Source organism: Salpingoeca rosetta, assembly GCF_000188695.1.
Source record: "Salpingoeca rosetta unplaced genomic scaffold supercont1.22, whole genome shotgun sequence".
Taxonomy (NCBI): Eukaryota; class Choanoflagellata; order Craspedida; family Salpingoecidae; genus Salpingoeca; species Salpingoeca rosetta.
Genome location: NW_004754912.1, coordinates 222336 through 248835, shown reverse-complemented (window position 1 = coordinate 248835; position 26500 = coordinate 222336). Strand labels below are relative to the sequence as shown.

Genomic DNA, 26500 nt, shown 5'->3' with positions numbered 1-26500 from the left:
ATCACCATGATCGGTTCGTTGCTGCTGTACCATCCGCCTCCCTCAGCTCTCCGCCGCCGGTGCTACAGCACAGCCCGTCCAATTTGGTGAGTCGCCGCACGCTGCAGCCTGGCTCTGTTTTGTGTGTGTGTGTGTGTATGTGTATGTATGTATGTATGTGTTCGTGTGTGCGTGCGTGTGTATGTGTGTGTCGAAATTCGGGGTCTTGTCATTTCCTTTCACTCACAACCACAAACCTGCCACCGCTAACAAACAATCAACAACCACCATACCACCATACCACCACTGCAGACCGCGAGTACGAAGATCCCGTGCAGCAGTCAAACTACGTCGACATGGACGTTTCACGCAAACGTCAGTCGTCACAACCGTGCACACGCAGAGAGAGAGAGGGGGGGGGAGGAGGGGTTGAAGACGGATGGTGAAGCAAGGAAGGCACGCATTTGTGTTGCGGGCAGACTCATGGACGCGGGATGGTCACACTTGATGAGATGCATGTTGTCTGTTTGTGCTCCTGCACGCGGCCCGTTTTGAGCTTGAGCGTCTCATCCTTTCCTCCCATCTCACAATGGCCACCGCCACCGCAATCACACTGCTGCTGCTGTTTTGGTTGCTTGCAGGCATCTCCAAGGTGTCGACGACGAGTGGACCGCCAGCAGAAGCGCCACCCCCACGCAAACAGGTGCCGTTGGACAGCGCACATTGTGCTGTGGATGATGGTGGTGGTTGTTGTTGTTGTTGTTGTTGTTGTTGTTGTTGTTGTTGTTGTTGTTGTTGTTGTTGTTGTTGTTGTTGTTGTTGTTGTTGTTGTTGTTGTTGTTGTTGTTGTTGTTGTTGTTGTTGTTGTTGTTGTTGTTGTTGGAGCTGGAGTCAGTGGAGCTTGGGGAAGGGATAGATGCTGGTCCATGTCACAGATGGCAGACAGACACACACATGTGTTACACACCAATTGACGTACCATCGCCAAACGCATGGCTCTGCGGCCCTGTGTCTCCCTTCACCGTGTGCACAGAACGGACAGCGACTGACGCTGAATGACGGGCGGGAGCTTGAGGAGTGGACGAAGGAGACGGTGTCGCTGTGGCTGCGGTCCATTGGTGTTGGTCTCGTCAAGGGACTGCAGGGCCTCAACGGCAGCGACCTCGTCCGCCTCACACACGTCAGTTTCCTGCCATGCTATGCGAGCGCCTCGTGCTGCCCTGGTCTTGCGCGTGCAGTTGTGCTTGTGCGTGTGTATGCGTGTATGCATTTGTGCTTGTGTGTGCTTGTGTTTGTTTGTGTGTCTGTTGGTCTGGTTGTATACTGAATAACATGCTTGTCGTGCGCGTCGGTCCAAGCTCACACTGAACGCCGCCATCATCACGGCCAACACTGTACCCCCTCCCCCCCCCCGCCTGCAGGATGACCTGCTGCTGCTTGGGGTGCACGACCCAAAGACCCAGGACATCATCCTCTCTTCCCGTGACGCCCTCCTCCCCACATTCAACACGTTCGTTGCCAGCGCGCGCGTCACCATGCTGCTGCCACTGCTGCTGCTGCTGTGCATTGTGATGTTTTGAATGTACCTGCACCATCTGTTGTGGCACATTGTCTTGCTCTCGTCACTCCAATCTCCCTCACCTCTCCTTGCTTCACCTCTCCTTGCTTCACCTCCCCTCACCAGCGCGGATGACGACGACGAGACGGGGGACGACCCTGCGATTGAGGATGAGCCGTATGTGTCCCCCGAGGAACTCCGCTCCCCAGCGTACATGCTGCAGAAGACCAGGGCTGCCAGCGGTGGCAGCAGCGGCCATGGTGGCGACGATAACAGGCCAGGCGCATACGAGGACATGACGCCAGGTGGGGTGACTGGTTGTGTGGTGGCTGTCGCGCTCGTGGTCGTGATGCGGTTTGTCGTTTGGCAGGGTGCTGCTTGAAGTCATCTCTATTTTAGCGCTGCCCTGTGATGGCAGTAGCAATCTCCCACTTTCCTTCCCTCTACTCTTGTCATCATTGCACTCTCCCCCCCCCCTCACACACTTCAACACTGCTAACTGATGCTAACACCCCTCCCCCCCCCATGCATGCTGCGCTGCTTGCACTCTCCAGAGGCGCTGTGCATCCGTAATGGAGAACTGCGCAAACTGCTCGCCGACAGCAGCATGACGCAATACTCACGCCTCTTTGTGAAAGAAGGTACAGTCATGGTGCATGTGTATGCGTTTGTGCGTGTATGTGTGCGTGTGTGTGTGTGTGCGTGAAAGTGGATGCTACTTTGAGGTTTCCTTCCTCTCCCGTCTTCGCCCACTCTGCTCACCTCTCCCTCCGCAACACCCCTTCCCCTCTCCCCTCTCCCCACAACTCCAACACCACCGCCTCCCTCACCTCGCTGCCAGGCATTGACGATGTGACGACGCTGTGCGAGTACACGACAGACGAGCTCAAGTCGCTGGGGCTCAAGGGCGGGCACGCCAAGCGGCTGCTGTCGCAGGCCCGGGACCTCAACCCAAAGTACCGCACCAACGCGTCTCGTCTCGCCTTTGAACTGCAGGAGAGCGAGCGCCGTCTCAGGGTTCGTCTCGTGCCAGTTGCGATGGCAGATGCCGTTGTTGTTGTTGTTGTTGTTGTTGTTGTTGTTGTTGTTGTTGTTGTTGTTGTTGTTGTTGTTGTTGTTGTTGTTGTTGTTGTTGTTGTTGTTGTTGTTGTTGTTGTTGTCGTTGTTCCTGCTGGTGACAGTGATGGTGGTGTTCGTGCGTGTGCCTCATGGTTTTCGTCGTTTTTTCGTTTCCCCTCACCCTTCCATCCTCTCCACACCGCCACCACCACCGCCGCCACCACTGCCACCGCCGCGTGTGCAGGACCACGTTGAGCGGTTGACGACGGTGCAGCTGGCCAAGTTCCGGCCAAACGGGCGGCCGTGGGAGATTGATCGCGACACTGTCTTTGAAGGAAAGCTCCTTGGCGAGGGCGGGTTTGGCAAGGTCTACTTTGGCACAGCTGCACACCTCCGTGAGTAGGCGCATCTTTGCGTGTGTCAGTCTGGTGTGTCTGTGTGTGCGTGTGTGCGTGTGTGCGTGTGTGTGTGTGTGCGTGTGTGTGTGTGTCTCAGATTATCCCGCTTCACTTTCGTCTTTTCGACCCTCCTTTCCCTCAATACGTGTCTCATCACACTCAAACCGAACACCGCACCCCCTACAACACACCTCCCAGTGCCTGATGAGGAGGAGACACTTGTGGCCATCAAGAAGTTGAAACCAAACGCGAGCGAGCTGGACAAGCGCGATTTCCTGGACGAGATCCACGTCATGCAGCAGTTTGACAGGCACGAGAACCTTGTGAACCTTCTTGGGTTCTGCGTGCGCCAGGAGCCTATGATGCTCGTGCTCGAATACATGAAGGACGGCGACATGCTGTCGTTTCTCCGCAACAATCGTCCAACGGAGGAGGACCCAGAGCCCCGCATCAAGGTGTGTACGTGTGTGTCGTGTAGTTTAATGCAGTGTTGTGTAGTGTAATAATGGAGTGGAGTGGAGTGGGGTGTATTTAAGAAAGATCTTTCGCTACATTTCACAGTCCATTACACCACCTGTCATCCATCACCTTGTCCTTTTCCTTTCCTCCTTCTCCCTCGCCCCGTCCCGCAGGCGCCGGAGTTGCTTGGGTACATGGCAGACGTTGCGGCGGGGATGGCATACATCAGCAGCCGCCACTGCGTGCACCGTGATCTCGCCGCCCGAAACATTCTCCTCGATCGCCCGCGCGCAGCCGTCGCTGACTTTGGCCTCGCAAGGTCCGCCGTGTTTGCTCTTGTGTGTTTCTCTGTGTCTGTGCGCACACGTGTGTCTGTGTGTGTCTGTGTGTGTCTGTGTGTCTGTGTGTGCGTGTGCGTGTGTGTGTTTCTCTGTGTCTGTGCGCACGCATGTGTGTGTGTGTGTGTGTTGGTTGCCCCCGTTCTGCCAACCTTTCAATTGATTTTGCGACTCACCCCACCCTACTTGGTTCCTGCTGGTGTTCAGACGCATGACGGAGCAGTATGCGTACCTGATCCAGAACAAGCAGCGTGCACTGCCGACGCGCTGGCTTGCACCCGAGAGCCTCTTGTACCAGAAGTTCACCTCCCAGACAGATGTGTGGTGCGTCTGCTGATACGCTTGCCTCGCGTTGTCTTCGTTGTGCTTGCGGCCTGCAAGTGTTCGCATGTATGTACGAAACGTTTAATGTTGCAGTTTCATTTCACGCATGACCCTCTATTTTTCTCATTCACACACACACACACACACAAACACACACACACACACACACACACACACACACACACACACACACACACACACACAGGGCGTTTGGCGTGACGATGTGGGAGATTGTGATGATGGGGGCGGTGCCCTATCCAGGCATTCCGACAACAAACCTGTTCCGCCTCCTCCTCAGCGGCCACCGTATGGACCGTCCGCAGAACTGCTCCCAGGACCTCTACAACGTCAGTGACGCATTCTCCGTGTGTGTGTGTGTGTCTGTATGTCTGCATGTCTGCATGTCTGTGTGTGTGTGTGTGTGTTTTCGCATGTCTGTGTCTGTGTGTTTGCGTGCATGCCTCTGTCTGCCCTTCAGCACTTCGGCTGTCTGCTTGCACGCCTGCGTTTTTGTTGTCCATTTGCCCACGGTTCTGCGGCTGCCCGTGTGCATTTCCATCAATGCCACGCATGCAAGAATGGCGAGCACTCACACGCCCATCACACGCCCACTCCACCTCTTATTGTCCTTTCAACAGCTGATGCTTTCGTGCTGGAACAAGCTGCCGAGCAAGCGCCCGACGTTTGAGAGCCTTGAGCGGCAGTTGCGACAGTTGCGCGCGCGTGCAACGCACCATCTTGATGACACCGTTGAGGGCACGCGTGAATACCTCACACTCGACGTCACCGTACGTGCCCCAACAACTGCTGCTCATGTGTGTGTGTGGGGTGTGTGTGTGGGTGTGTGTGTGGGTGTGTGTTTGTGTGTTTGTTCATTTGTGCGTGTGCGTGTGTGCATGTTTTCGTACGTGTGGATGACACTCAACTCAGGCATGTGTTAGTGCTCTCCCCTCCACAACACTCACACCCACACCCACACCCACACACACACCTACACACACACCCACACACACACCCACACACACCCACACACACCCACCCACACACACACACACACACACACACACACACACACACACACACACACACACACACACACACACACACACACACACACACACACCCAACCACCACCACGGTGTACACCTGTCATTAGGACGAGGACGATGAATGGATGCCACAGCTCGATGCCCTGCGCGAAGACCACGACGGCGATGACAGCGCGACAACGACGTGCTCCACCGGTGCTCGATTGGAGCGATCGGGTGCCGTTGATCACGCCGACTCGCGCCACACATCCGTCTCACAGGCACTGGAGCAGCACAAACAACAGCAGGCGCAACAGGGTGGTGACACTGGTGGTGTTGGCGGCGGTGGTGAAGGTGATGGTCAGCCAACGCTGCCGCAGCAGGCGACGTACGTGTTCCACATGCCAAAGCTCGACCGCACCCCATCTGCCGGTGTCAAGGGCGAAGCAGCGACGGGGCTACAGCGACAAGGGTCTGGGTACCACCGCATGCTGCGAAAGCAGGATGGGTCATTCGAGGTGGCGATGGACGCCGGTGCCGGTGAAACGGACACGGATGTGTATGTTGATGTTGACCGTGACAGCAGCCACCACCAACCCGCACCACAACCACACGCGTACGATGACATGAAGCCACGACCCAAGCCGCATGCGTACGATGACATGAAGCCACGACCCAAGCCGCATGCGTACGATGACATGAAGCCACGATCCAAACCACACGCATACGATGACATGAAGCCACGTGACATAACACAACAGCAGCAACAACAACAACAACGGCAGCAGCAGCAGCAGCCCATGCTGTATGAGGATGTGGACAACGGCACCGGCACCGATGGCAATGACGATGATGAGGAGCCCGGATACGACCAGCTCGAGGGCGTCAACTTGCCCGTTGCGCACTTTGAGTCCATGTATGAGAATGACGGCGATGGTACTGGTGCGTTGGCGGCTGCGATCACGCCCGCGCCGAGCAGCAACAGCAGCAACCCGTTGCCGCCACTGCCAACGCCTCCACAGCAGTCACAGAACGCGCCGCAACCGCACCAACCGCCACACGAGCAAGCGGCACTACACCAGCCCTCGCCATATGGGGAGCCCATCAGCGGGGATGTGTACGGCGCGCCGCTCCCGACATCCATTGGTGCCCCACCACCAACAGCAACGACAACAGCAGCAACAGGGGCAGCAGGCCACCAGGACTCGGCAGACCTGTACATCACAACGGACGACGTGCAAGTGCGCGCTGAGGAAAAGTCGGAGAAGCGGGCGGCGGTGGCGCTGAGCAACGTGCGCACAGACGTTGCACTTGAGTCACTCGACCTTGATGCCGTGGCCGACGCAGCCCTCGAACCCACGGGCGCAGATGGCGACGATGGTGGTGATGATGACCCGCGCAGGTTTGATCCGTCTGCTCAGCCCGTATACATTGACCTTGATGATGACGACGCCGACAACAATGGAAGTGGCAGTGTCTCTGCGCAGCCGCAGCGGCCGGCGGTGGAGGAGTGCCTGTACGACACGGTGCGGGTAATGACGCCCAGTGCAGCCAAGCGGCGCAGCGAGAACCAAGGGGGCGTGGCGCCTGGTTGGGCAATGGGCGATGATGGTTCATACATGCTGGAGCGGCCTGGCGAGCCGGAGCAGCACGCACTGCCAAAGGACGCCGGGTACCTCGAGGCGGATGGCGCAACATCCGCCGATGAGGATGCCGAAACCATGGCCATCGGTGGTGCGCACACGGACGCGCGTGGTGTTTCGCACACGGACGTGCACCTTGGCGACTCGCCCGCTGGCCGCGGCGGTCTCAAGGCGCGCCCGCAACTGCGAAGGTCGCGACGAGAGGAGAAGCCAGACGTCATCCCATCGGCTGCACGCACGGTGGCCACTTCACCCACTGCGAAGCCCGCGGCACCATCGCCTGCCGTTGCCTCGAAGGCGTCCACGCCTGCTGTTGTTCCACAGCCGTCACAGTCGTCGCCTCTCGCCTGCAACGTGGGCGAGACACCGCCTGCTGAGCGGCCACCAGCCCGCCCTGCGCTGCCGACCCGCCAACGCGTGCGCAACACGTCGTCCTCTTCCTCGGCAACATCTGCGCATGCGTCTCCACGCACCTCCGCCGCAATTCCACCAACGCCAACAGCGGCTGCGCCTCCGTCAGCCACACCGCCCCCACGCCCACCGCACAAATCACAGCAGCAGCAGCAGCAGCAGCAGCAGCAGCGCCGGTCGTACGGGCGAGATGAGGCGCAACCGTACACGCAGCTGCCGCCATCCCGCAAGGCAGCGGGGGCGCGACGTGCTGTTCACTCTGCGCCGCAACCGCCACCGCACTCGCGCCATCAGCCCGGTGCTGGCGACGACAGCGGCAGAGGTGGTGGTGATGATGAGCCGTTGCCACCGCTGCCGCCAAAGCCGCCCAAGCTGCAGAACCCGAACCTTGGTGTTCCTCCTGAGCTGCAGGAGAGCCAAGATGCCCCGCCGCTGCCCAAGAAGGGCGGCAGGCGGCGGTGAGGTGTCTCACGCATATGGCATGAATCCATGATGTTTATGTACTCGGATGACATGGGTGTGAACGTGTGTGAAAGTTTGTGTGTGTGTGAATGTGCGTGTGAATGTGTTTGTTGAGTGTAAATGCGTTTGTTGAGTGTGTGAATGTGTTTGTTGAGTGTGAATGTGTTTGTTGAGTGTGTGAATGTGTTTGTTGAGTGTGTTTGTTGAGTTTTTGTGGATGCGTGTGGGATAGAGTGCGTTTGTCATCCTGTACGTGTTTGCACGCCCCTTGTGTCTCTGTCTTCCCCTTTCTGTGTATTGCGTGACGTAGTTGAGCTGCACTTGATTCCAAAGCGATTTGCTGTTACGAAACTCTTCCCCTGTCCCGCCATGCGGTTTGCTGCCTCTTGTTGCTTGCGTGGCATTCTTCTTTCATCTTTTGTGACATGTGACTGAGACTTTTGCTACCTTTTCTTTGACCCTCGTTTCGTTGCTGGTGAACGCTCCCCACAATTACAACGAAACAACAGCCTTGACTCGCGCGAACGTGTTTGGGTGTGACACGACACCACAGTGTGTATGTGTGTGTGTGTGTGTGTGTGTGTGTGTGTGTGTGTGTGTGTGTGTGTGTGTGTGTGTGTGTGTGTGTGTGTGTGTGTGTGCATGCGCCATCTTCCCCAACTCTTTATCCTGATTCTCTCCATCTCTGCGTGCAGCGGGTGGTGATTTAATTTGAGTGCGGCAGAAGAGCAGGTAAGTGTTCACTAGAGCCAGTAGTTCGGTTAAGGTTGCTGGGTAAGGCGCACGCTGTTGCCTATTGGCGTTACTGCTGTTGCTGCCGTTGTTGTTGCTGCTGCTGCTGTTGGAGTTGGAGTCGCAGAGTGGCGTTTGCCTTGGTTGAGGGTTGCAGTTGTGTTGTGGCGGCAGAGGAGGACGTGGGCCCAGACGCAGATGAGTGTGCTGAAGATGACGACGAAGAGGATGAGGAGGCGTCAGAGGCGGCGCTTGAGTGCGTTGCAATTGTCGCTGTCAGGGGTCCTGTGCTCGTGACCACCGTGCCAATATGTTCGCCATCGCTCGCGTGCACAAATGAATCACCCACTACAGGGGGCGCTTCGGTGCCCAAGATAGACATTGGTAGCGGCGGCGTCAGTGCAAACGATTGCTCAGGTGCAGACAGCGCTGGTGTTGCGGGTGGCGGGAGCCACGGTTGGGTGGTGTCAACTTGCTGTTCGGACAAGGGCGGGGCAGGAGGGGAGGTGAGGGCAAACAGACTACCTCCGCCAAATCCATCGCCCAATCCAGCTGTGGACGTCACGCTTGCTGTTGTGGTACTCGGTTCATAGGAGCGTTCATGGCTGTGTTGTTGTTGTTGTTGTTGTTGTTGTTGTTGTTGTTGTTGTTGTTGTTGTTGTTGTTGTTGTTGTTGTTGTTGTTGTTGTTGTTGTTGTTGTGGGGGCTGCAAGATGCCCTGAGCAATGGCATGGTGCGAGTGGTGCGTGTTGAGGGCCTGCTGGGTCGGGAATATCAGCTCGCACCCGTCGTACTCGCACACACAGCGGAGCGTCTCTTCCTTCGCATCGCGCATGTGTCGCTTCACGTGCTTCTCGTACGCGCCAAAGGTGGTGAAGGTGCACGTGCAGGTTCCAGCAAACGGGCATGCGTAGGGGCGTGGTTTGTGTATCTTGGCGTGGCGACGCAGGTGCTCCTTCCGCCCAAACGCCTTGTTGCACCCTGGCTCCGGGCATGCAAACGGCCTGACACCAGCATGCGTCATCTCGTGGCGTTTCAGGCTCGCCTTGTCCCGAAACGCCCGCGCACATTGCTTGCAGGCAAACGGCGTCTCACCCGTGTGGCCCATCTCGTGATAGCGCAGGCTGTTTCGGCTCACAAACTCCATCCCACATCCCTCACGCGTGCACACAAACTTCTTCGACGAGCGCCTTGCCTTTGGAGCCGGAGGCTTTGCCGCCCCCGGCGATGTGCGGGCTGGTTCCCTGGAGCGAGGCGACGTGGACACAGGCGCTGACGTGGCTGGTCTCGTTGTCGTTGCTGCCGTGGGATCGGTTCGTGGGTGTGGCGATGCATGCGCGGCAGCAGGTGGCACAACAGGAACAGGTGGAGGAAGCGGGTGCTCCAGCGATGGTGTTGCTGCAGTGCCTGTGCCCTGCATGTTGGCTGATGGTGCAGTTACATTCGGTGCAGCAGCCACGGCTGGGGCATACACGCTGCTTGCACCAGCTGCCGTCGTTGTGGTGGTGGATGCTGACGTTGTGGCGGCAACGCTGTTGACCGTGGCCGTGGTGCCATCGCCGGCTGCTGTTGTCATCATGGGTACGGGTGTGAGCGGCAGCATGACGGAGAGTCGGTGGTTGTGTTGCATGTGCAGCTGATGCAAGAGTAGCTGCTGTGACGGTGCAGGTGGTTGGTGGCCGTGCTGGCGGGGACCGTGTGAGTGTTGGTCATACACACGGCCCACAAGCATGTGCGAGCCTTCCTTGGCCGCAGCACCAGCCGATGCTGGCACAGGTTCTCCTCGGGATGCATCCGCCTTGTTGGTTACGCGTTCATCGTGCTGTCCTTGCTTCTTGCGCCCCTTGCCTGCGCGTCGCGGCCGAATCCTTTGTTGCTGCGGTTGTTGTTGGTGCTGTTGGTCTTGCTGCTGTTGTTGTTGCTGTCGCATGGCACCTGATCGTTGGTTCTTGTCCACCAGAATGTGCGCGTTGCTCGGGCACTTGCGGTTGTCTACGCGTGCATCGGCAGCACGCGTGGCGGTGCCTCGTGCGCTCCCTTGCGCGTCAGCAACTGCGCGATCAGCATGCTTCATGGTTGCATCACCATCACCACCACCATCATCATCATCCCCATCATCACCATCGTCATCGTCATCAGCGGCACCCAAGTCGACAAGCGCATCGAGCGCATTCTCCGAGGGGACAAGAAATACATCACCATCATCATCAGCAGCATCCACACCATCGTCACTATCACAGCCACGGCCACGACGACGTCGACCACCATCACCTTCCTCATCGCCGGCGTCATCATCACCCGCATCATCATCATCGCGAGCACCACGACCAACGGGCGCGTCTGCGAGTGACGGTGGCAGTGCAGACAAATCGGACAGGGATGGATGAAGGAGCGCAGCGAGCGCGGATGATGACGAGTCTGTGCAGACGGCGAAGGAGAATGGCGACCACCTGCTGTCGGAGCCACTAGATGACAGCTTCCTCCGCTGCAGCGCCTGTGGCATGGAGGACGACGATGACCACCACAAGGTTGGCAGCCGCATACGCACCTCCGAGTCGTGTTGTTGTTGTTGTTGTTGTTGTTGTTGTTGTTGTTGTTGTTGTTGTTGTTGTTGTTGTTGTTGTTGTTGTTGTTGCTGTTGTTGAGTGTTGTGTGGCAAGGTGGGTGGGCGCGGAACACCTGCAGACGCAGACCCAGCGTCGGGCTGCACACAGTCGCCGTCACCGCCAGTGCTACCGTGCTGTTGTGCTAGTGGCCGTTTGCGGCCTGCCAACCCCTGCTGCTGCTGTTGCTGCTCGCGTTGGCCACTAAGGCGTGCTTTCAACTGCGCAGAGAGTGTGAGTGCGCGCTTGCGTGGCTGTGCTTCTTGTACGTCATCACCATCGCCACCATCGCCATCAAGCCTCACAACATCATCATCACTCACACCATCACGCGTGGTGGTGGTGTGGTTGTTGTTGTTGCTGATGTCGCGCCCAGCTCGGCTGCCACTGCTGCGGCCACTGCGTCGCTTGCGGTTTTGGGAGCGTGTGCGGGTATTGCCAGGGGCGTGTTGGCTGCTGTGTGCGCTGTTGTGCAGCTGTGTGGAGAGTGAGGAAGCCGCTGTGACAGGATGACCGGCCTCAGGTCGCTGCTGTTGCTGTTGTTGATGCCGCTGCTGGGGTGGTGGTAGTGGTGGTGGTGGTGGTGACAATGCACCAATGCGTGATAGGATGAGCGAGGTTACATCACGCTGGAAGTGGGCGTGGTGGTGGTCGGCAGCTGACGATTGGGCCTGCAGTGCACCGCGAAGAGCGCTGCTGCTGTCGTCAACAGCAGCACCATTGGGCGCTTGCGTGTTGGCTGCACGCCCTGCATTATCGTGCACAATCCCATCAGCATCAGCCAGGAAGGGCGGTGGTGTGGATGTGAATGTTGCGAACGAAGGCAGGAGCGTTGGTGGCGTGGAAGGTGCTGACGGTAAGCGGTTGCTGCTGCTGCTGCTGCTGTGGCGATTGCGACCACGACCGGACAGGGAAGCAGCTGGTGTGGGTGTTGCGAGTGTGGCAGTGCAGAGAGTGAGTTGCGACTTGCGACATGAGCAGATGAACAGGATAACCAATGGCACCAAGCAACCACCCAACACACACACATACGCACACACACACCGACACTGACACTGACACCGACACCGACACCCCTCCCACACACACACACACACACACACACACACACACACACACACACACACACACACACACACACACACACACACACACACACACACACGCACACACGCATATACGTTGTGGGGTCAGAACATCCAGCTGTGGCTGGATAGTCCAGAATGGTGGCGGCAGAAGCATGGATGCATCACCATCAGCAACTGGAAACCTGCCCAGGGAGGGCGAGTCAAACACAGAGCTGCCACTGCTCTGCTTTCGTCCCCTTGTGCCACCTTCTTGTTCTTGCTGCTGCTGATGCTGCTGCTGCTGCTGCTGCTGCTGCTGTAAGGGGGCGCCCGTCGCGTCGCCGCCGCTGTCGCTGTCCACCTCAAGGCCCGGGAGGGGACGCCGCGGTGTGCTTTGCGAGTGGAGCCGGCCCCGTTGTTGTCGTTGCCGTTGTCGTGGTCGTCGCCGTTGCAGCCGCTGCCGCTCGCGCATCTGTCCCCGTTGACACCAGCGAATGGAACGGGGTGTAGCTGTACTGTCGGTCGAAGCAAACACGTCGCCACCATCATCCCCGCCCTCATCCCCGTCGTGGCTGCCGGCCTCGTTGGCGTCGGTGGTGTCGGGGGTGTGGTGGCGGGCAGGGCGGGGTCGAGAAGGGGTGTGCTGGTCGCGAACTGGGGTCGCACTGCGCCGTGCTCGTGCTGGCGTCGCACGGTCAAGGCTGCGCACTGCTTCAGACAGGGCGAACGATCCGAGGGCACCACCTGCCGTGGCGACTGTGGCATCCACCGGGTGTTGTGAACTGTCGTCATCGTGATCACCGCGAGCGCCGTGTTCGTGAATGATTGTCCGCATGAGGCTTAAGAAGGACGGGTCTGAGGACACGCGGTGGCGACGTCCTTGCTGTTGCTGGTGATGTGGGGAGCCTTGGTCAAGGCTCCTGCTGCCTAGCCTCGAGCGTGGCTGGCGCGGCGGCAACGCCGTGGCAAAGCTGACATCGTGAACCAGGTCATCGTGGTGGAGGCCCATCGTATCGGAGAGCCACATGTCTGTCCAGTCGGCCATGTCGCCTGCGTCTCTGCTGCTGCTGATGCTGCCACCCTGGACCCCATCCCGAAGCAAGCGCAAGTCATCCCCAAAGAAGTTGTTCACCACCATGCTTTCCTCGCCGCCCTCTGCGCCAGCGACTGTGCTGGCTTCGCTGGGCAGAAGCACAGGCGGCAGTTCTTGCGGCTGTTGCATGCTGTTGGCGTTGGCGTTGTCGTCGTCGTCGTTCTGGGATTGGGTGTCCGCCGCCACATGTGCTGAGCGGTCGTTCTGGGAATCACCACCGCTGCTGCTGCTTCTTCTTCTTCCTCCTCCTCCTTCTCCTCTTCTCTGGGTTGCTTCTGCTGCTTCTACTTCTGCTTCTCTTGCGACTTGGTCAACATGAGTGCCTGGTGCCTCGTCCTCCTCGTCCTCCCCTCCTTCCTCCTCCATGTCCATGCCGTGCGCCAGCGCTGTCAGCGGGCTGGCCATGCTTGTTGCTTGCTTCGTTCGTGTTGTTGGCTCGTGCTGTCGTTGTTGTTTTTTGTGTCGACGTTTGGTGTCACCGGTGGATAGACAAAAATTGATATACGCTTTGCACACATTTTCCTCCTGATCAAGTGCGCACTGAGGCTGGTTTGTTTTGGTTTGGAGCCAAGAAGCGAGCAGAGGAAGGGGAAGAGGAGCAAGGATGCGAAGTGCGAAGGAGGGAAGGGGAGAGGAGCAGGGAGAGGAGCGTGTCGTGTGTTGTGACATGATGGTGATGACGACGAAGGAAGAACGGAAGAAGGGGACTAAGGTGTGGGGGTGGACGAGGTTGGTGGGGAGGACGAGGAGCAGACGGGAAGGGCAATCTTCAGCTTGCACAGACGCATGACCTCGCCGTTGTCCGTTGGGTTCTTGTACACGGCAGGACCGTTGGGGTCCTCTGTGTATGTGGTTGTGTGTGTGTGTGTGTGTGTGTGCGTGCGTGTGTGTGTGTGCATGCACGAGTGTTGATGGGTGTGCGTATGCGTTTTGTGTGTAAAGCATGTCATGCATATTGCTCAAAGTGCGTCGCAAGGGCAGCAGTGGAAAGAGTCGCAGGCACCGCTTACGTTCAAGGTACATCTTGGTCATGAGGCGAAGGGTGTCGAGGCGCACGTGGTGTTCTGGCGACTCAAAGTGCGGCACATAGGATGGATCCTCAGCCAGCCGCTTCAACAGGGATTCCTTCGCCAGCACCACGCGCAGCTTGCGCATCTATGTGTATATTATGCACGTGTGTGTGTGTGTGTGTGTGTGTGTGTGTGTGTGTGTGTGTGTGTGTGTGTGTGTGTGGTTGATGGTGGGAGCAGCAAGCCTTTACGCGTTCACGGACGCACAGACACAATGCCATTCAAACGAAAAGCGTACTTTGATGGTCTCCTTGCGGAAGGTGATGCCAAAGTAATACCAGTCATGGGTCACAGGCAAGCCCCTGCACGCGCGGTGCATGGTGGAATGGTCACACGTCAACGTCAAGCCATTCATCCGCAGACACATGTGCACACTTGTCCCCCAACACACGCTCACGCAAAATGTACCTCAACGCAAGCACAAATATGTATGCACACACACACACACACACACACACACACACACACACACACACACACACACACACACACAAACACCATCGCGACACTCACTGATCCTCTGCAAGGAATCCATGTGCAAACAACGGAGAGATGGCGTTGAGGATCTATGCGAACGAATGTGCGTGTATGTGTGTGTGTGTGTGTGTGTGTGTGTGTGTGTGTGTGTGTTGGGACCGCGTGACATGAGCACATGACACAAGTATTGAACTGGTGATAAACACCGAAAGCGCTGTTACGCCACTGCCAGCTTGATTGCAATCCACACATGATAGCAATCACACCTGTGCATCGTTTCATACCTGGTTCATGATGAGATCATATTGAGAAGCGGGAAGGGCGATAAAGGGATTGTCTCGCTGCACGCCACGCGCACCATTCACAACCATGTTCACGCCGGCTAGTAATACAGATGTGTGTGTGTGTGTGTGTGTGTGTGTGTGTGTGTGTGTGTGTGTGTGTGTGTGAAGATGAACGTGCGTGATGAGTGCAAACACGAGGAGGGGGGTGCTAGGCAAACCATCTGGCTCTTCGCACATGATCAACGAGTTGATGTGAACAGAGAGCAATGTCTTTGCGAATGTCTTTGCGAATGTCTTTGCGAATGTCTTTGCGAATGTCTTTGCGAATGTCTTTGCGAATGTGTTTGTCGTTGCATAGATTCCATTCCCCCCCCCCCACCTGGGTTGTCGGGAAGAATCTCGTTGAGGGTGCACTCCTTGATGGTTCTGAGACGCAGCACGTTGTTCTTGTCCACAGATGTCAGGCTGAAGTTGACTTGACGCACAAACTCCCTGCGCAAAAGCAATGAAGGAAGGAAGGAAGGAAGGATGGATGGATGGATGGATGGATGGATGGGGGTTGTGCAAGTGCGCGTTGGTGCGTTAGCGTAGGTACAGAAGCAAAACCATCGCAAACACGAGTATATCAAGGCTACCACACACACAAACACACACACACACACACACACACACACAAACACACACATACATACACACACATACACGCACACACATACACACACATACACACACATACACGCACACACACATACACGCATACACGCACACACACATACACACACACACACACAAAAGCACACCTGAATTGGAGACGAAGGCGTGCGCGCGTGTACGCGACGGCGGCTGTGGCCACAAACGCAATGCACCAGCCACCAAGCGTGATCAGGGGCAGTGGGACGTCAAAGAGGGAAGGCAGTCCGGCCGCCTTCTTCGTCGTCGTGGCCGTTGATGACTTTGTTGCACCTGCCCCACTACCAGCAACATCGCCATCTTCACCGCTGGCAGGCTCCTTGATGGCAATCACCTCCGCATCCACATCGCAGCATGCGTCATCGGACGCACCATCGCCGTCGGGACTGGCGTCTCGCTCGTGTGCCCGGCGCACCCGGAACTCAATCCGATCCGCGCCTTGCAGCAGCCGCCCCTTGTAGTGACAGCACACACAGCACGTGTTTGGGGAGGACGGAATGGGAGTTGGTGGTGTTGAGATGTGGCAACCAACACCCAACGCGATGCACAACCATGTGAGAAGGTGAGTAAAACCAGTTGCAAATGCATTGTGACCGCACATACATTGCAAACCGCAAACACAAGCGGACCATACACACAGACGCACCAAACACAACACAACAGACACACGTACACAGGCACACCAAACGCACGCACGCACGCACATACACACAAGCAAACATACACACAAAAGCAAACATACACATACACACACAAGCAAACATTTGCAAGTGCCTACCACGTCCAGGTATTCGGTTTTGTGGAGGAAGTAGAGGGCTCCGAAAAAGGTAGCGCCGAGGCCGCCAATGGTGAAACCAACCATTGCAGATACCGGGCTATAGAAGAGAATCTCGTGCAGGATGTCCATGAAGAAGTTGCCGGTTCGCGGTGGAGGCGGCGGAACAGCACCCGGCCCCGTGGTTGCGGACGATGAAGCCGTCGAGGATGACGACGATGAAGAGGATGAGGCGAAGCGGGACCACCTCTGCTTTGGCGCTGCTTGCTGCCTTGCCTGCGTGGCGACAAGGCGGCCAGAATCACGCGCTGCGGAGGCGAATCGGCTGCCACGCCAGCAGGCGCAGCGACACAATCGCCCGCGCACAGCGGCGAACGCCACCGCGCTGCTCATAGCGCTCAACAACAGCGAATCACACAATGGACACTTGCGTTGGTGAGTAACAAACACAGTGGGGTTGAATCGGGTGAAATGCGTACACCACGAGACAAGGAAAAGGGAAACCGCTTGTTGTTGCTGTTGTTGCTGTTGTTGCTGTTGTTGTGGTGTGAGTGAGCAGCAACACCATGCAAGGTGGGTGGTCGTGCAGTGTGTGGTGGGATTGTGGTCCTTCCTCAGCGCGCCGTTGTAGAAATTGTGCAGGTATCGTTGTAGATTTTCAAGCCAAACCAACAACAACAATGAAGTTGTGCTTGGCTGTGGTGGTGGTGGTGGTGGCTTGTGCCACGGTTGTGGCAGCCAACTCGGCAAGCAGGCCCGTGGTCGGCGTCCTGACCGTGCCCACCTCCGGAAGCACTTGTCTGTGCTTGTGTGTGCTTGTGTGCTTGTGTGCTTGTGTGTCTGTGTGTGTGTGTGTGTGTGTGTGTGCTTGTGTGTGTGTGTGTGTGTGTGCGTTGAAGTTCACACTGCTCACTCTGCTCACACTGCTCACTCTGCTCACTCTGCTCACGCTGCTCACTCTGCTCACTCTGCTCACTCTGCTCACTCTGCTCACTCTGCTCACTCTGCTCACTCTGCTCACGCTGTTCACTTGGTGGTGAGCTGACGATGTGACAATCACACTCACTGCCTTCCTTCTTCCCTGCTTCTCAGTCTGAAGCAGAGTGTGGCACATATGCACGCATGGTGGATGGTAGCGCGACGAGCTGCTTCGCTGCCTTCTACGTCAAGTGGCTTGGTCCGTCGTGCACACTACCTCATGAAACCCTGCTGCTCACCTGTGTCACCTGATCCAACGCCTCACGTTTTTTCGTCCCAAAGTCACACAAACAAGCAAACACAAGCCCACACAAGCACAAACTGGTGTACACAACAAACACACACTCGCACGCACTTGTGTGTGTGTGTGTGTGTGTGGGTGGGTGAGCAGACGTGTCCAACACTGATTACCAACAGTCACCCACGTTCTCAAACCCCGCTGCTGAATACAGAATCGTCTGGGGTGCGCGTGGCCGTGCTGCGATACGATCTCGATCCTGATGTGATGGCGGAGGCCATCCGTGGTGTCAATGGCGTGCTGTTTACTGGCGGCGGTGAATCTCTGAAGCCCAACACGCCCTACTACGAAGCTGCCAACCGTATCTTCAAACAAGTCCTGGACATTAATGACCAGGGCACCTTCCTTCCTCTCTGGGGGTACGTCGCTGTCTTTGGTCGGTGTTGTGTGTGTGTGTGTGTGTGTGTGTGTGTGTGTGTGTGTGTGTGTGTGTGTGTGCTGTAACACGAAGCGAGAGACGCGCCACATACACACGCACACGCACGCACACACACGCACGCACGCACACGCACGCACACACACGCGCGCGCGCACACACACACACACAATGGCGCACACAATCGCACACACACACCAGGATCTGTTACATCACGTGATTTACACACCTCTGTGTAGAGTTGTATCGTGTCCTGCGTTTGTTATGCTTTGCGTTCCTGCGTGACATCTCACCACACGCATGTATGCCGCAGGACCTGCATGGGATTCCAACTGCTCACCATCCTCGCAGCAAACAACCAGTCTGTCCTGGAGCACCACGCCTTTGACAGCGAGGTGTGTGTGTGTACGTGTGTTTCTGTGCGTGCGTCTCAGTGTCGGCTTGTCTCTATGAGTGCTTCTTTACAGGTGATGTGCAGCTGCATTGACCGCACAACGATACGTGTGCCTCCAGGCCATGAAGCTCACAATCATGCCTCTTTGCCCCCCCCCCCAACCTTTCACACGCACACACCCGACACCCGCAATTTTGTTTGCCACACCTGCTACTTCGCATGTGTCATGCAGGACATTTCGCTGCCGCTGCTGTTCTCGAGCGAGGCTGCAGATTCGCGGCTGGTGCAGGCCATGCCATCACACATCCACTCCATTTTGCAGCGCAACGTCACCAGCAATCTCCACCACGACGGTGTCAAGCCAGGTGGGCGAGTGTGCTTGCAGGCAACAGGAAAGCATGGACACATTCGGAATCTCAGCGTGCTTCACGATTAAGCATTCACTGAATTTCTGCTTGGCTGTGATGTTGCTTGTGGGGTGATATTGTTTGTGTTGCACGTGTTGCACGTGGTGTACGTGTCATACGCTGCCGTCATACACAGAGACATATGCGACAAATGGGCGCCTAAAGGCATTTTACCGCCTCATCTCCACCAGCGTCGACCGCAAAGGAAACCCGTTTGGCAGCACCCTCGAGGCCCGCAACTACCCCATCACCGCCACGCAGGTGTGTGTGTGTGTGCGTGTGTGTGTGTGTGCGTGTCTGTCTGTCTGTCTGTCTGTCTGTCTGTGTACGTGCGTGTGTCTGTGTGTTTGTGTGCTTGCACGCACTCTCCTTCCCCCTACAGTTGGTGTGCGATGTCTGAATGGTCACACAATAACGTCTGCCTCGTTCCACGTCATGTGCTGCTGCTGCATCTGTGCACGTGAGCAGTGGCATCCAGAGCGACCGCAGTTCGAATGGCGCCTGCGTACGTGACTGCCATCACCACAGTACATTGCACTGCACTCTTTGTGTATGTGTGTGTGTGTATGCTGGCTGTCGCCGTGAGCGTTGGTGCCGCTGTTGCTATTGTTGTTTGTTGCGGCTCCTAGTAATCTTTCAACCACCCCCCCCCACACACATACACACGCACATCGTGTAGATGAAGGGTTTTCGCACACGATGGAGACGTTTGAAGCGATGCAGTGGATGGGGCGCTACTTCTCGTCGCTCGTGCACCAGAGGTAGGCGTGATGATGGGATGAGGAAGAGACAAGTGGAAATTACTGTGTGGTGTTGCGTGTGGCATACGAGACTCAGTCATAGTAATCGTTTGTTTTGTTCATCATTATCGTTCACACGCACACACACAAACACACGCGCGCACAAACACACGCGCACATACGCACTGCGTACCCCCGTCAGCAACCAGTCGTTTGCAAATGCGACGTTGGAGGCGGAGCTGAGTATTTACCGACACCACGTGACGCTCGACCCGACTGGGGGCTCGTACCAGTTCTACATCTTCGGCTGAGAACACGGTGGTGGTGTGTGTCTCTGTCTGTCTGTCTGCCTGTCTGTCTGTCTGTCTGTCTGTCTGTCTGTCTGTCTGCCTGTCTGTCTGTCTGTCTGTCTGTCTCCCTCTCTCTGTCTCTCTCTTTGTCGCCCCTTTGCGCGCTGCCTCTCGCCCCTTTGCGCTCTCTCCACACACGCACACACACACACACGCACTCTCTCTCTCTCTCTGTCTCTTGCACACAACGAAGGCGACGTTGGCATTCTGCATTGTGTCTGCGCATGCTGTGAGTTGTTGCTGGCGGTTCCTTCACTGTTCATTTACTCGCAATTAACGGGTGCTGCGAATGTAACGCGGTGGTAACAAGGCAAGGCAAAAAACAAAGCAAAACAAGGCAGTTCTTCTAGAACGCAGCAACAGCAACGAGCAGCCGCGGCAACGACACAGGGGTCATCTCATCATTATAGAGAACAAAACGGGGCCACAAACACGGTCTACTGCTGTGTCTTGGATCTTGGATTGGCGCTCTGTGTTTCTTTGCATCGGGTCATGATGTTGCAACACCCAATTCGCAGCGCTTCAGGGAATTGCAGAGTGTGTGCATCTGCCACGCGCCTTCCCGCGACTGAAACCTGTAATGCAATGCAGGCAACACAACCAGCGATGGACCATGAAAAGGTGAGACACCGCCATAGTCCCAGAGACAACACAAGCATGCTTCAATCGCCCAATATACAAGCACAGACAAACACGAACTTGCACACAAACATACACACACACACACACAAATACAAATACAAATGCACGCGCACCAACCACACAAAAAGACAAGCATGAACCAGCATGCACACAAACATACACACACACACAAATACAAATACAAATGCGCACGCACCCAAACATACACACACAACAGACAAATTCACACACACACACACATACACACACGCATAAATCGTCTCTGCGCACGGCACCTGAACACAAAGGTGGTCGCGTCATCCTCGCCCTCGATGTCCTGCGAGCAGTCGTAATACCCGGGCACGGTCTGAGCAAGCGCTAGAAACGCATCGAACGTGTCAGGCGTGGCGCTGTCAACCGTGACAGCGTGCAGCTGTTCCACCGCCATCGCTGCCATCATCGCACCGTCCGTGTCCGCAGAAGAAGCCGTGTGCGGATATGCATGGAGGCCCGCCTGGTGATGCGTGTACCCGCCGTGTCGTGTCGGCGCAGACGAGGGAGGGTGTGCGCGCTGCATGCGAGGAGAGCCGACGACGGAGGTGGTTGGGGGCGATGATGCGTTGCACGTGCTCACAATGTCGCATCGCACGCTCTCAACAGCGTCAGCATCACCGTGCAGCAGCAGCGTGTACGAAGGGTCTGACAGGAGCACACGCATGTACACGCCCTGGCTATCGCACAGGTCCTGGATGGCATCCACGTCGACGCTGGTGCTCCCTGACAGCGCCAGTGTCAGCGTACGCACGCGCTCCTGCAGAAAGCGGTCGATGCGTTGCTTGCACTCCTTCACCATGTCAACGGGCCCGCACAGGCTGTACACAAACTCCCGCGCACGGTGCTCATCTGTGCGCTCGTCACGGCAGAGTGGAAAGGGCTCCTCTGTCAACGCAGCGCGCACCGCGTCGCTCTCCATGTCGATGGCGGTGGGCAGGTTGCTGGGCAGGTGGAACGGCGAGCAGTGGAGTGCATACGCCAGTACGATGTCGTCATCGCCGTCATTAGTGGTGGTTGCACTGCTGGTGGTGAGGTTTAATATGTTTGGGTCGGTCACCTGGTACACCCACATGTCCTGCGTACGTGTGTATGCATGTATGTGTGTTGGGGTGAAGGTGAGGGAAGCAGCAGCTCGAGTTGACGCGCACGCAGCAGCGGTGCACAACGGTGCATTGATGGACAGGCCGAAGGGCCCAACCAACACAACACAAAACACAAAACACAACACACAACACACACCACACACACACACACACACACACACACACACACACACACACACACACACACACACACACACACACACACACACACACACACACACACACACACACACACACACACACACACACACACACACACACACACACACACACACGTAGTATGTCCAGGTGAAGATGCCGGGTGTGCTGGTTGTGTGTTGAATCTTGAAGCGAAAAAAGCGAGCATCCTTCCATGCATCGCGATTGTAGAATGCAACGTGACGGCTGATGACTGGGTGGTGCCGAAGTGACGCCGCAGCCTCCTTGCTCATCTGCCAGCTGCAGGTTTGCAAAGCCACAGCCAGCGTGTGTGGCCCCGCAGTCCATGGCCAGGGGCGCGTCAGCAGCGTCACGTGCGTGTGGCATCGGGATGACATCGTGGTCCACCTCATCAATGCCGTGCAGCACCGTGTACAAGTGCCCCCGCGTGATCACCAGACTGTTCCGCTCAAGCAGCAGCCGCGCAATAGGCGTTGTTGTGTGGTTTGGGGTATCGTGTGCGTCGTGGTCGCCCTCTCCCGCAGCAAGAGCAGGGTCCGATGCGGTGCGCTGCGGCAAGCTGTCATCATTACCGGGCTCGCTTGCATTGTTGCCGTCGTAGTTGGCGGTCTTCGTGTCGCTTCGCTGCTGTTTGTCGTAGAAGTTTAGGACGGTGTGGGAACCGAGACTGATGGTGGCGATGGTCGGTACATAGAGGGGGCCGTCTTCATGCGGCATGATCCCTGTGGCGATAGCGTGACGTTGTGAATGCGTGTGAAGCAAATGGCATTGGCATGCGGCGGGCACGCAAGAAGAGTACACAACAAGCACAACACCAAAGAACACACACACACACATGCACTCAGGGGCAAGCACGCACACTCACACAGGGGCATGCACACAGGCAGACTCATGCACACACACGGGCAAGCACACAAGCACACACACACACACACACACACACACACACACACACACACACACACACACACACACACACACACACACACACACACACACGCTCAAGCTCACAAGCACACACACGTACACGCATACACACGCTCAAGCTCACCTTGTCCTGGTTCGTACTCGTTGATGAGCACATGGTTGGCTTGGAGACGATCCTCCCCAAAGATACCCAGATCACTCACTGTTTTCGTCCATGGGGACAGCCAAGAGGGCAGCGGTTGCTCCAGCATGCCTGCATGCACAGCATAAGATTGTTGTGAGCCACTGGTTCACGGCAGGGCACACGCATCGGCACGCGGGTGGCAAGTTCACATTGAACTGGCCTTTGCAGACTCAACGCGTCTCAACATTTGTCTGACCTTTTGGCGACGGAAGACCGCCCCAGTTCTGAAGTCGCCGGTTCTTCAGGTGCACCCCAGTTCTGAAGTCGCCGGTTCTTCAGGTGCACCCACTTTGGCTGACGAGGGAAAGACGCAACCAGCGGGGGAGACGAGTGAACGATGCGGAGGAGAGGGTTGGTTGGTCGGAAGAAGAACGAAGCCGGTCAACGAGGTGAGTGGAACTTGTCATTCCCCAATAAACCAGCCACACACACATGCAAACGCACACATGCAAACGCACACATATGCAACACACACATGCAACACACAGGTGCAAACACACACACATATGTCAGCACATGCGCAAGAGTACCTTTGGAGCGGCATAGATGTTGTCCAGCACGCGTTGGGCATCCTCGTCGGAGATGAAGTTTGGGATGTAGAAGACCTCATCCAAGCCAGGCACCCGACGATGCTGCTCCAATCCACCACCAACAACAACAGTCGTCGTCGTCATTGCGCGACTGGTTTCAGTTCTGAAACTGACTTCAGTCTGCTTCGTTTCTTCCATTGCCAAACTGAATTCAGATTCCTTCCCGAAGCCACCATCGCGGCTTCGTTTTTTTGTGCTTCACGTTGTGCCTGGCGGCCAGTGCACAAGACAGCCCATACGCTCCCACACTTTCCGCAACGCACCACGCACACATTTGAACGTAGGGAGCCAGCACTCGAGTGGAGACTGTCTCGCTTCTTGCTTGTCGACAAGCCACAAAAGAGCACACACACGCACACGCACACACGCACACGCACATACCGTCACACACGCACACACATACGACACGCGCACACACTTCCTTCTTGCTTGTTGTACGTTGTGACAGTACATTGTAACACGAGCGGTAGCGCCATTGTGCCACCACCCTCCCACGCTTCGCTGGCCTGTGGTCATTTTCGATCCATCCCCTCTTGTGTGCTTCCCTTTGTGGAACACCTCCTCGCTTTGATGCATCCTCGTGGGAGTGGCCTTCCTGCTTGCAGTTCATGCTGGAAAGTGCCTCGATAGGACCTGCCTAAACCACCCCAACAGCCAACGACGCCGAGCACGCCGACCACGCCGACCACGCGTGAACGCCCAGCAGCCTCGGCATTCTCTTGCTCCACACACCCTCGCTCTCGCACCCGCACTCGCGCTCGCACGCATACGTGCACACAAATTCCCGTTTTCGCTCCCTTCCTTCACTGCCGTCCTCTTTCGCCGCACTCCCGACGCGAAGAGTCAAGTGACCGCGCAAGATAGAAAGCACGCCTGACTTGTCCTCCTTCGTCGACCCCAGAGCTCAACATGGACAACAACGACTTCTTTGAGGGCCAGGAGAAGCTCTTGGAGGTTTGGTTCAAGCCGCCAAACTCCACCATCACTCCAGGTAGAGTGTGTATGTGTGTGTGTGTGAGTGTGCATGTGTATGCGTGTATGTATGTGTGTATGCAGTGTGTACATGCGTGTATGTATGTGTGTATGCATGTGTGTACGTGCGTGTATGTGTGTGCGTGCGTGTATGTGCGTGTGTGTATGTGTCTTCTTTGCCGGGTTTGTGCAGCTCTCCACGCTTTGACCATCGCGCTGCTTGCTTGCATGCTTGCTTGTGCCCTTGGCATTTTTCTCAGGCAAGCACCCACATCGTGATGACGCCCAAGGCCTTCGCGCCATTCCAAGGTGCAGCGCTTGCCTTTCGCACACACACACCATTCGTGGGTTGGAGTTTTTTTTTTTTTCCTTCGCCCTGTTGGCTTTCTCCCAATCTCCCCCCCCCCCCTTTGCCAACCCACCTTCTGTGCCCCACGCTTTTTCTTCACCAACTTCACACTCTCTTCACTCACGGACCCGCCATGCACGCGCGTTTGCATTGGCTATTGCTTGTGTGTAGGGCGCGCGTTGAGGGCATTCTTGATGAAGCCAAGTGCTGCATTCTCGACGCGTTCCACGGCGACTTCATGGACAGCTACGTCCTCAGCGAAAGCAGCCTCTTCATCACCGCCTATCGCATCATCCTCAAGGTGTGCACGTGTGTGTGTGTGCACGTGTGTCTGTGTGTGCACGTGTGTCTGTGTATGTGTGTGCATGTGCGTGTGTGTGTGTGTGTTTGCTGAACCGCACACCTTGCCTCAATGCTCTCACCTTGCTTCACTTCGCTGACGCCATCCCCTTTCCCCAACCTCACCTCAACCCCCTTCTCCCCAATGCCATGACCGCGTTCAGACATGTGGCACGACGCGGCTGCTGCCTGCGCTGCCGCTGATCGTGCAGGCGGCCGCGGACGTCGGCCTGACGGAGATTGACGATATGTTCTTCAGCCGCCGCGAATTCATCGCCCCGCACACGCAGGAGTTCCCGCACAGGGACTTTCGCGAAGAGGTGCAGTGCTGTAGTGGTGGAGGTGGTGGTGGCGGCGGGATTGCACTTTGGCCTTTGGTGTGTGTTTTGTGGTTTTGCTGTGTAGCCATTGCTCATCTGTGTCTCGCACACATTCATACGAACAAAAATAACACAAACCATCCGCCACCCGCCAACGACCCCACACACACCAACGCACACGCACACGCTCAAACACGCTCAAACACACACGATAGGTTGCGTACCTTGACCAGTACTTTGACGGGGTTGCGTATCCGCTTGGGCGGCTCAACGGGGACCGCTGGTATCTCTACACGCTCAACAACCAGCTCCACATCACCTGCCCTGACGTCACAGTCGAAATCATGATGACGTCACTGGACAGAACGGCCATGAACGCGTTCTACAAGTCGACGTTGACAGCGCGCGAGGTGACACAGCAGTCCGGTATTGCGGACATTGTGCCCGGCGCACACATCCACGAGTTTCTCTTCGACCCCTGCGGGTACTCCTGCAATGCTGTGTTTGGCGAATTCTACTTTACCATCCACGTGACCCCGCAAGAGGAATTTTCATACGTCAGCTTCGAAACCGACGTGCTCAAGGTGTTGTGTGTGTGCGTGTGTGTGTGTGCGTGCGCGCACGTGTGTCTGTGTATCTGTGTGTATGTCTGTGCATGTGTGTGTGCGCGTGTGTGTCTGTGTCTCTGTGTCTCTGTGTCTCTGTTTGTGGTTGAATGTTGCGCATTCGAGCCTTGCGCCATTCTTCATCGCCAGCTGCTAAATTACCTCACCTCCCTCCCGCCCCCTCCAACACACACACACACATACACACACACACACACACACCACACCACACCACACACACACACACACACACACACACACACACACACACACACACACACACA

At 56.7% G+C, this 26500-nt stretch overlaps 6 protein-coding genes across 6 annotated transcripts in view; 3 read left to right on the top strand and 3 right to left on the bottom strand.

The window, feature by feature from the left end:
- Positions 1-971: 971 nt before the first annotated feature.
- PTSG_07321 (TK protein kinase) lies at positions 972-7807 on the top strand (the record flags this gene model as incomplete). Its single annotated transcript, XM_004990761.1, has 13 exons — positions 972-989; positions 1013-1159; positions 1401-1489; positions 1664-1842; positions 2092-2178; positions 2379-2554; positions 2841-2991; positions 3193-3449; positions 3627-3772; positions 3999-4115; positions 4321-4462; positions 4754-4903; positions 5272-7807. The coding sequence occupies 13 exons, from the start codon at positions 972-974 to the stop codon at positions 7657-7659; spliced, it is 4047 nt and encodes a 1348-aa protein (XP_004990818.1). The 3' UTR covers positions 7660-7807.
- A 654-nt stretch (positions 7808-8461) lies between these two features.
- PTSG_12571 (uncharacterized protein) lies at positions 8462-13658 on the bottom strand (the record flags this gene model as incomplete). The annotated part of the gene is made up of 3 exons (XM_004990760.1): positions 12192-13658; positions 9177-10885; positions 8462-8996 (listed from the first exon to the last, which is right to left on the bottom strand). The coding sequence occupies exons 1-3, from the start codon at positions 13557-13559 to the stop codon at positions 8462-8464; spliced, it is 3612 nt and encodes a 1203-aa protein (XP_004990817.1). The 5' UTR covers positions 13560-13658.
- PTSG_12570 (uncharacterized protein) lies at positions 13656-16991 on the bottom strand. The gene is made up of 8 exons (XM_004990759.1): positions 16454-16991; positions 15786-16129; positions 15365-15477; positions 14986-15083; positions 14738-14790; positions 14463-14526; positions 14165-14309; positions 13656-13995 (listed from the first exon to the last, which is right to left on the bottom strand). Exons 1-8 carry the CDS (start codon positions 16841-16843, stop codon positions 13862-13864), a joined length of 1341 nt encoding a protein of 446 aa, XP_004990816.1. The 5' UTR covers positions 16844-16991; the 3' UTR covers positions 13656-13861.
- A 447-nt stretch (positions 16992-17438) lies between these two features.
- PTSG_07318 (uncharacterized protein) lies at positions 17439-20058 on the top strand. The gene is made up of 8 exons (XM_004990758.1): positions 17439-17627; positions 17881-18085; positions 18416-18497; positions 18729-18861; positions 19040-19164; positions 19372-19408; positions 19583-19664; positions 19846-20058. The coding sequence occupies exons 1-8, from the start codon at positions 17573-17575 to the stop codon at positions 19952-19954; spliced, it is 828 nt and encodes a 275-aa protein (XP_004990815.1). The 5' UTR covers positions 17439-17572; the 3' UTR covers positions 19955-20058.
- A 425-nt stretch (positions 20059-20483) lies between these two features.
- On the bottom strand, positions 20484-23715 carry PTSG_07317 (Alkbh6 protein; the record flags this gene model as incomplete). Its single annotated transcript, XM_004990757.1, has 6 exons — positions 20484-20568; positions 20911-21743; positions 22183-22652; positions 22982-23110; positions 23227-23335; positions 23572-23715. The coding sequence occupies 6 exons, from the start codon at positions 23713-23715 to the stop codon at positions 20484-20486; spliced, it is 1770 nt and encodes a 589-aa protein (XP_004990814.1).
- A 41-nt stretch (positions 23716-23756) lies between these two features.
- The window catches only part of PTSG_07316 (adenosylmethionine decarboxylase 1), a 3698-nt gene continuing 954 nt past the window's right edge, over positions 23757-26500 (top strand). Inside the window, exons 1-5 of the mRNA XM_004990756.1 lie at positions 23757-24622; positions 24864-24912; positions 25124-25253; positions 25456-25611; positions 25827-26195. Coding sequence (XP_004990813.1) covers positions 24541-24622; positions 24864-24912; positions 25124-25253; positions 25456-25611; positions 25827-26195 — 786 coding nt within the window. The 5' untranslated portion in view covers positions 23757-24540. The remainder of the gene's footprint in view (positions 24623-24863; positions 24913-25123; positions 25254-25455; positions 25612-25826; positions 26196-26500) is intronic.

What these genes read in the sequence shown, in the direction of transcription:
- PTSG_12570 (XM_004990759.1), bottom strand. Translation starts at nt 16,843, where the DNA reads ATGAGCAGCGCGGTGGCGTTCGCCGCTGTGCGCGGGCGATTGTGTCGC. An exon ending in GATTCTTCCCGACAACCCAG is followed by an intron (nt 15,084 to 15,364) that starts GTGGGGGGGGGG and finishes CTGTATTACTAG; the next exon opens with CCGGCGTGAACATGGTTGTG. An exon ending in GGATTCCTTGCAGAGGATCA is followed by an intron (nt 14,527 to 14,737) that starts GTGAGTGTCGCG and finishes CCGCGCGTGCAG; the next exon opens with GGGCTTGCCTGTGACCCATG.
- PTSG_07318 (XM_004990758.1), top strand. Translation starts at nt 17,573, where the DNA reads ATGGTGGATGGTAGCGCGACGAGCTGCTTCGCTGCCTTCTACGTCAAG. An exon ending in ACCTTCCTTCCTCTCTGGGG is followed by an intron (nt 18,086 to 18,415) that starts GTACGTCGCTGT and finishes TGTATGCCGCAG; the next exon opens with GACCTGCATGGGATTCCAAC. An exon ending in TCGTCGCTCGTGCACCAGAG is followed by an intron (nt 19,665 to 19,845) that starts GTAGGCGTGATG and finishes TACCCCCGTCAG; the next exon opens with CAACCAGTCGTTTGCAAATG.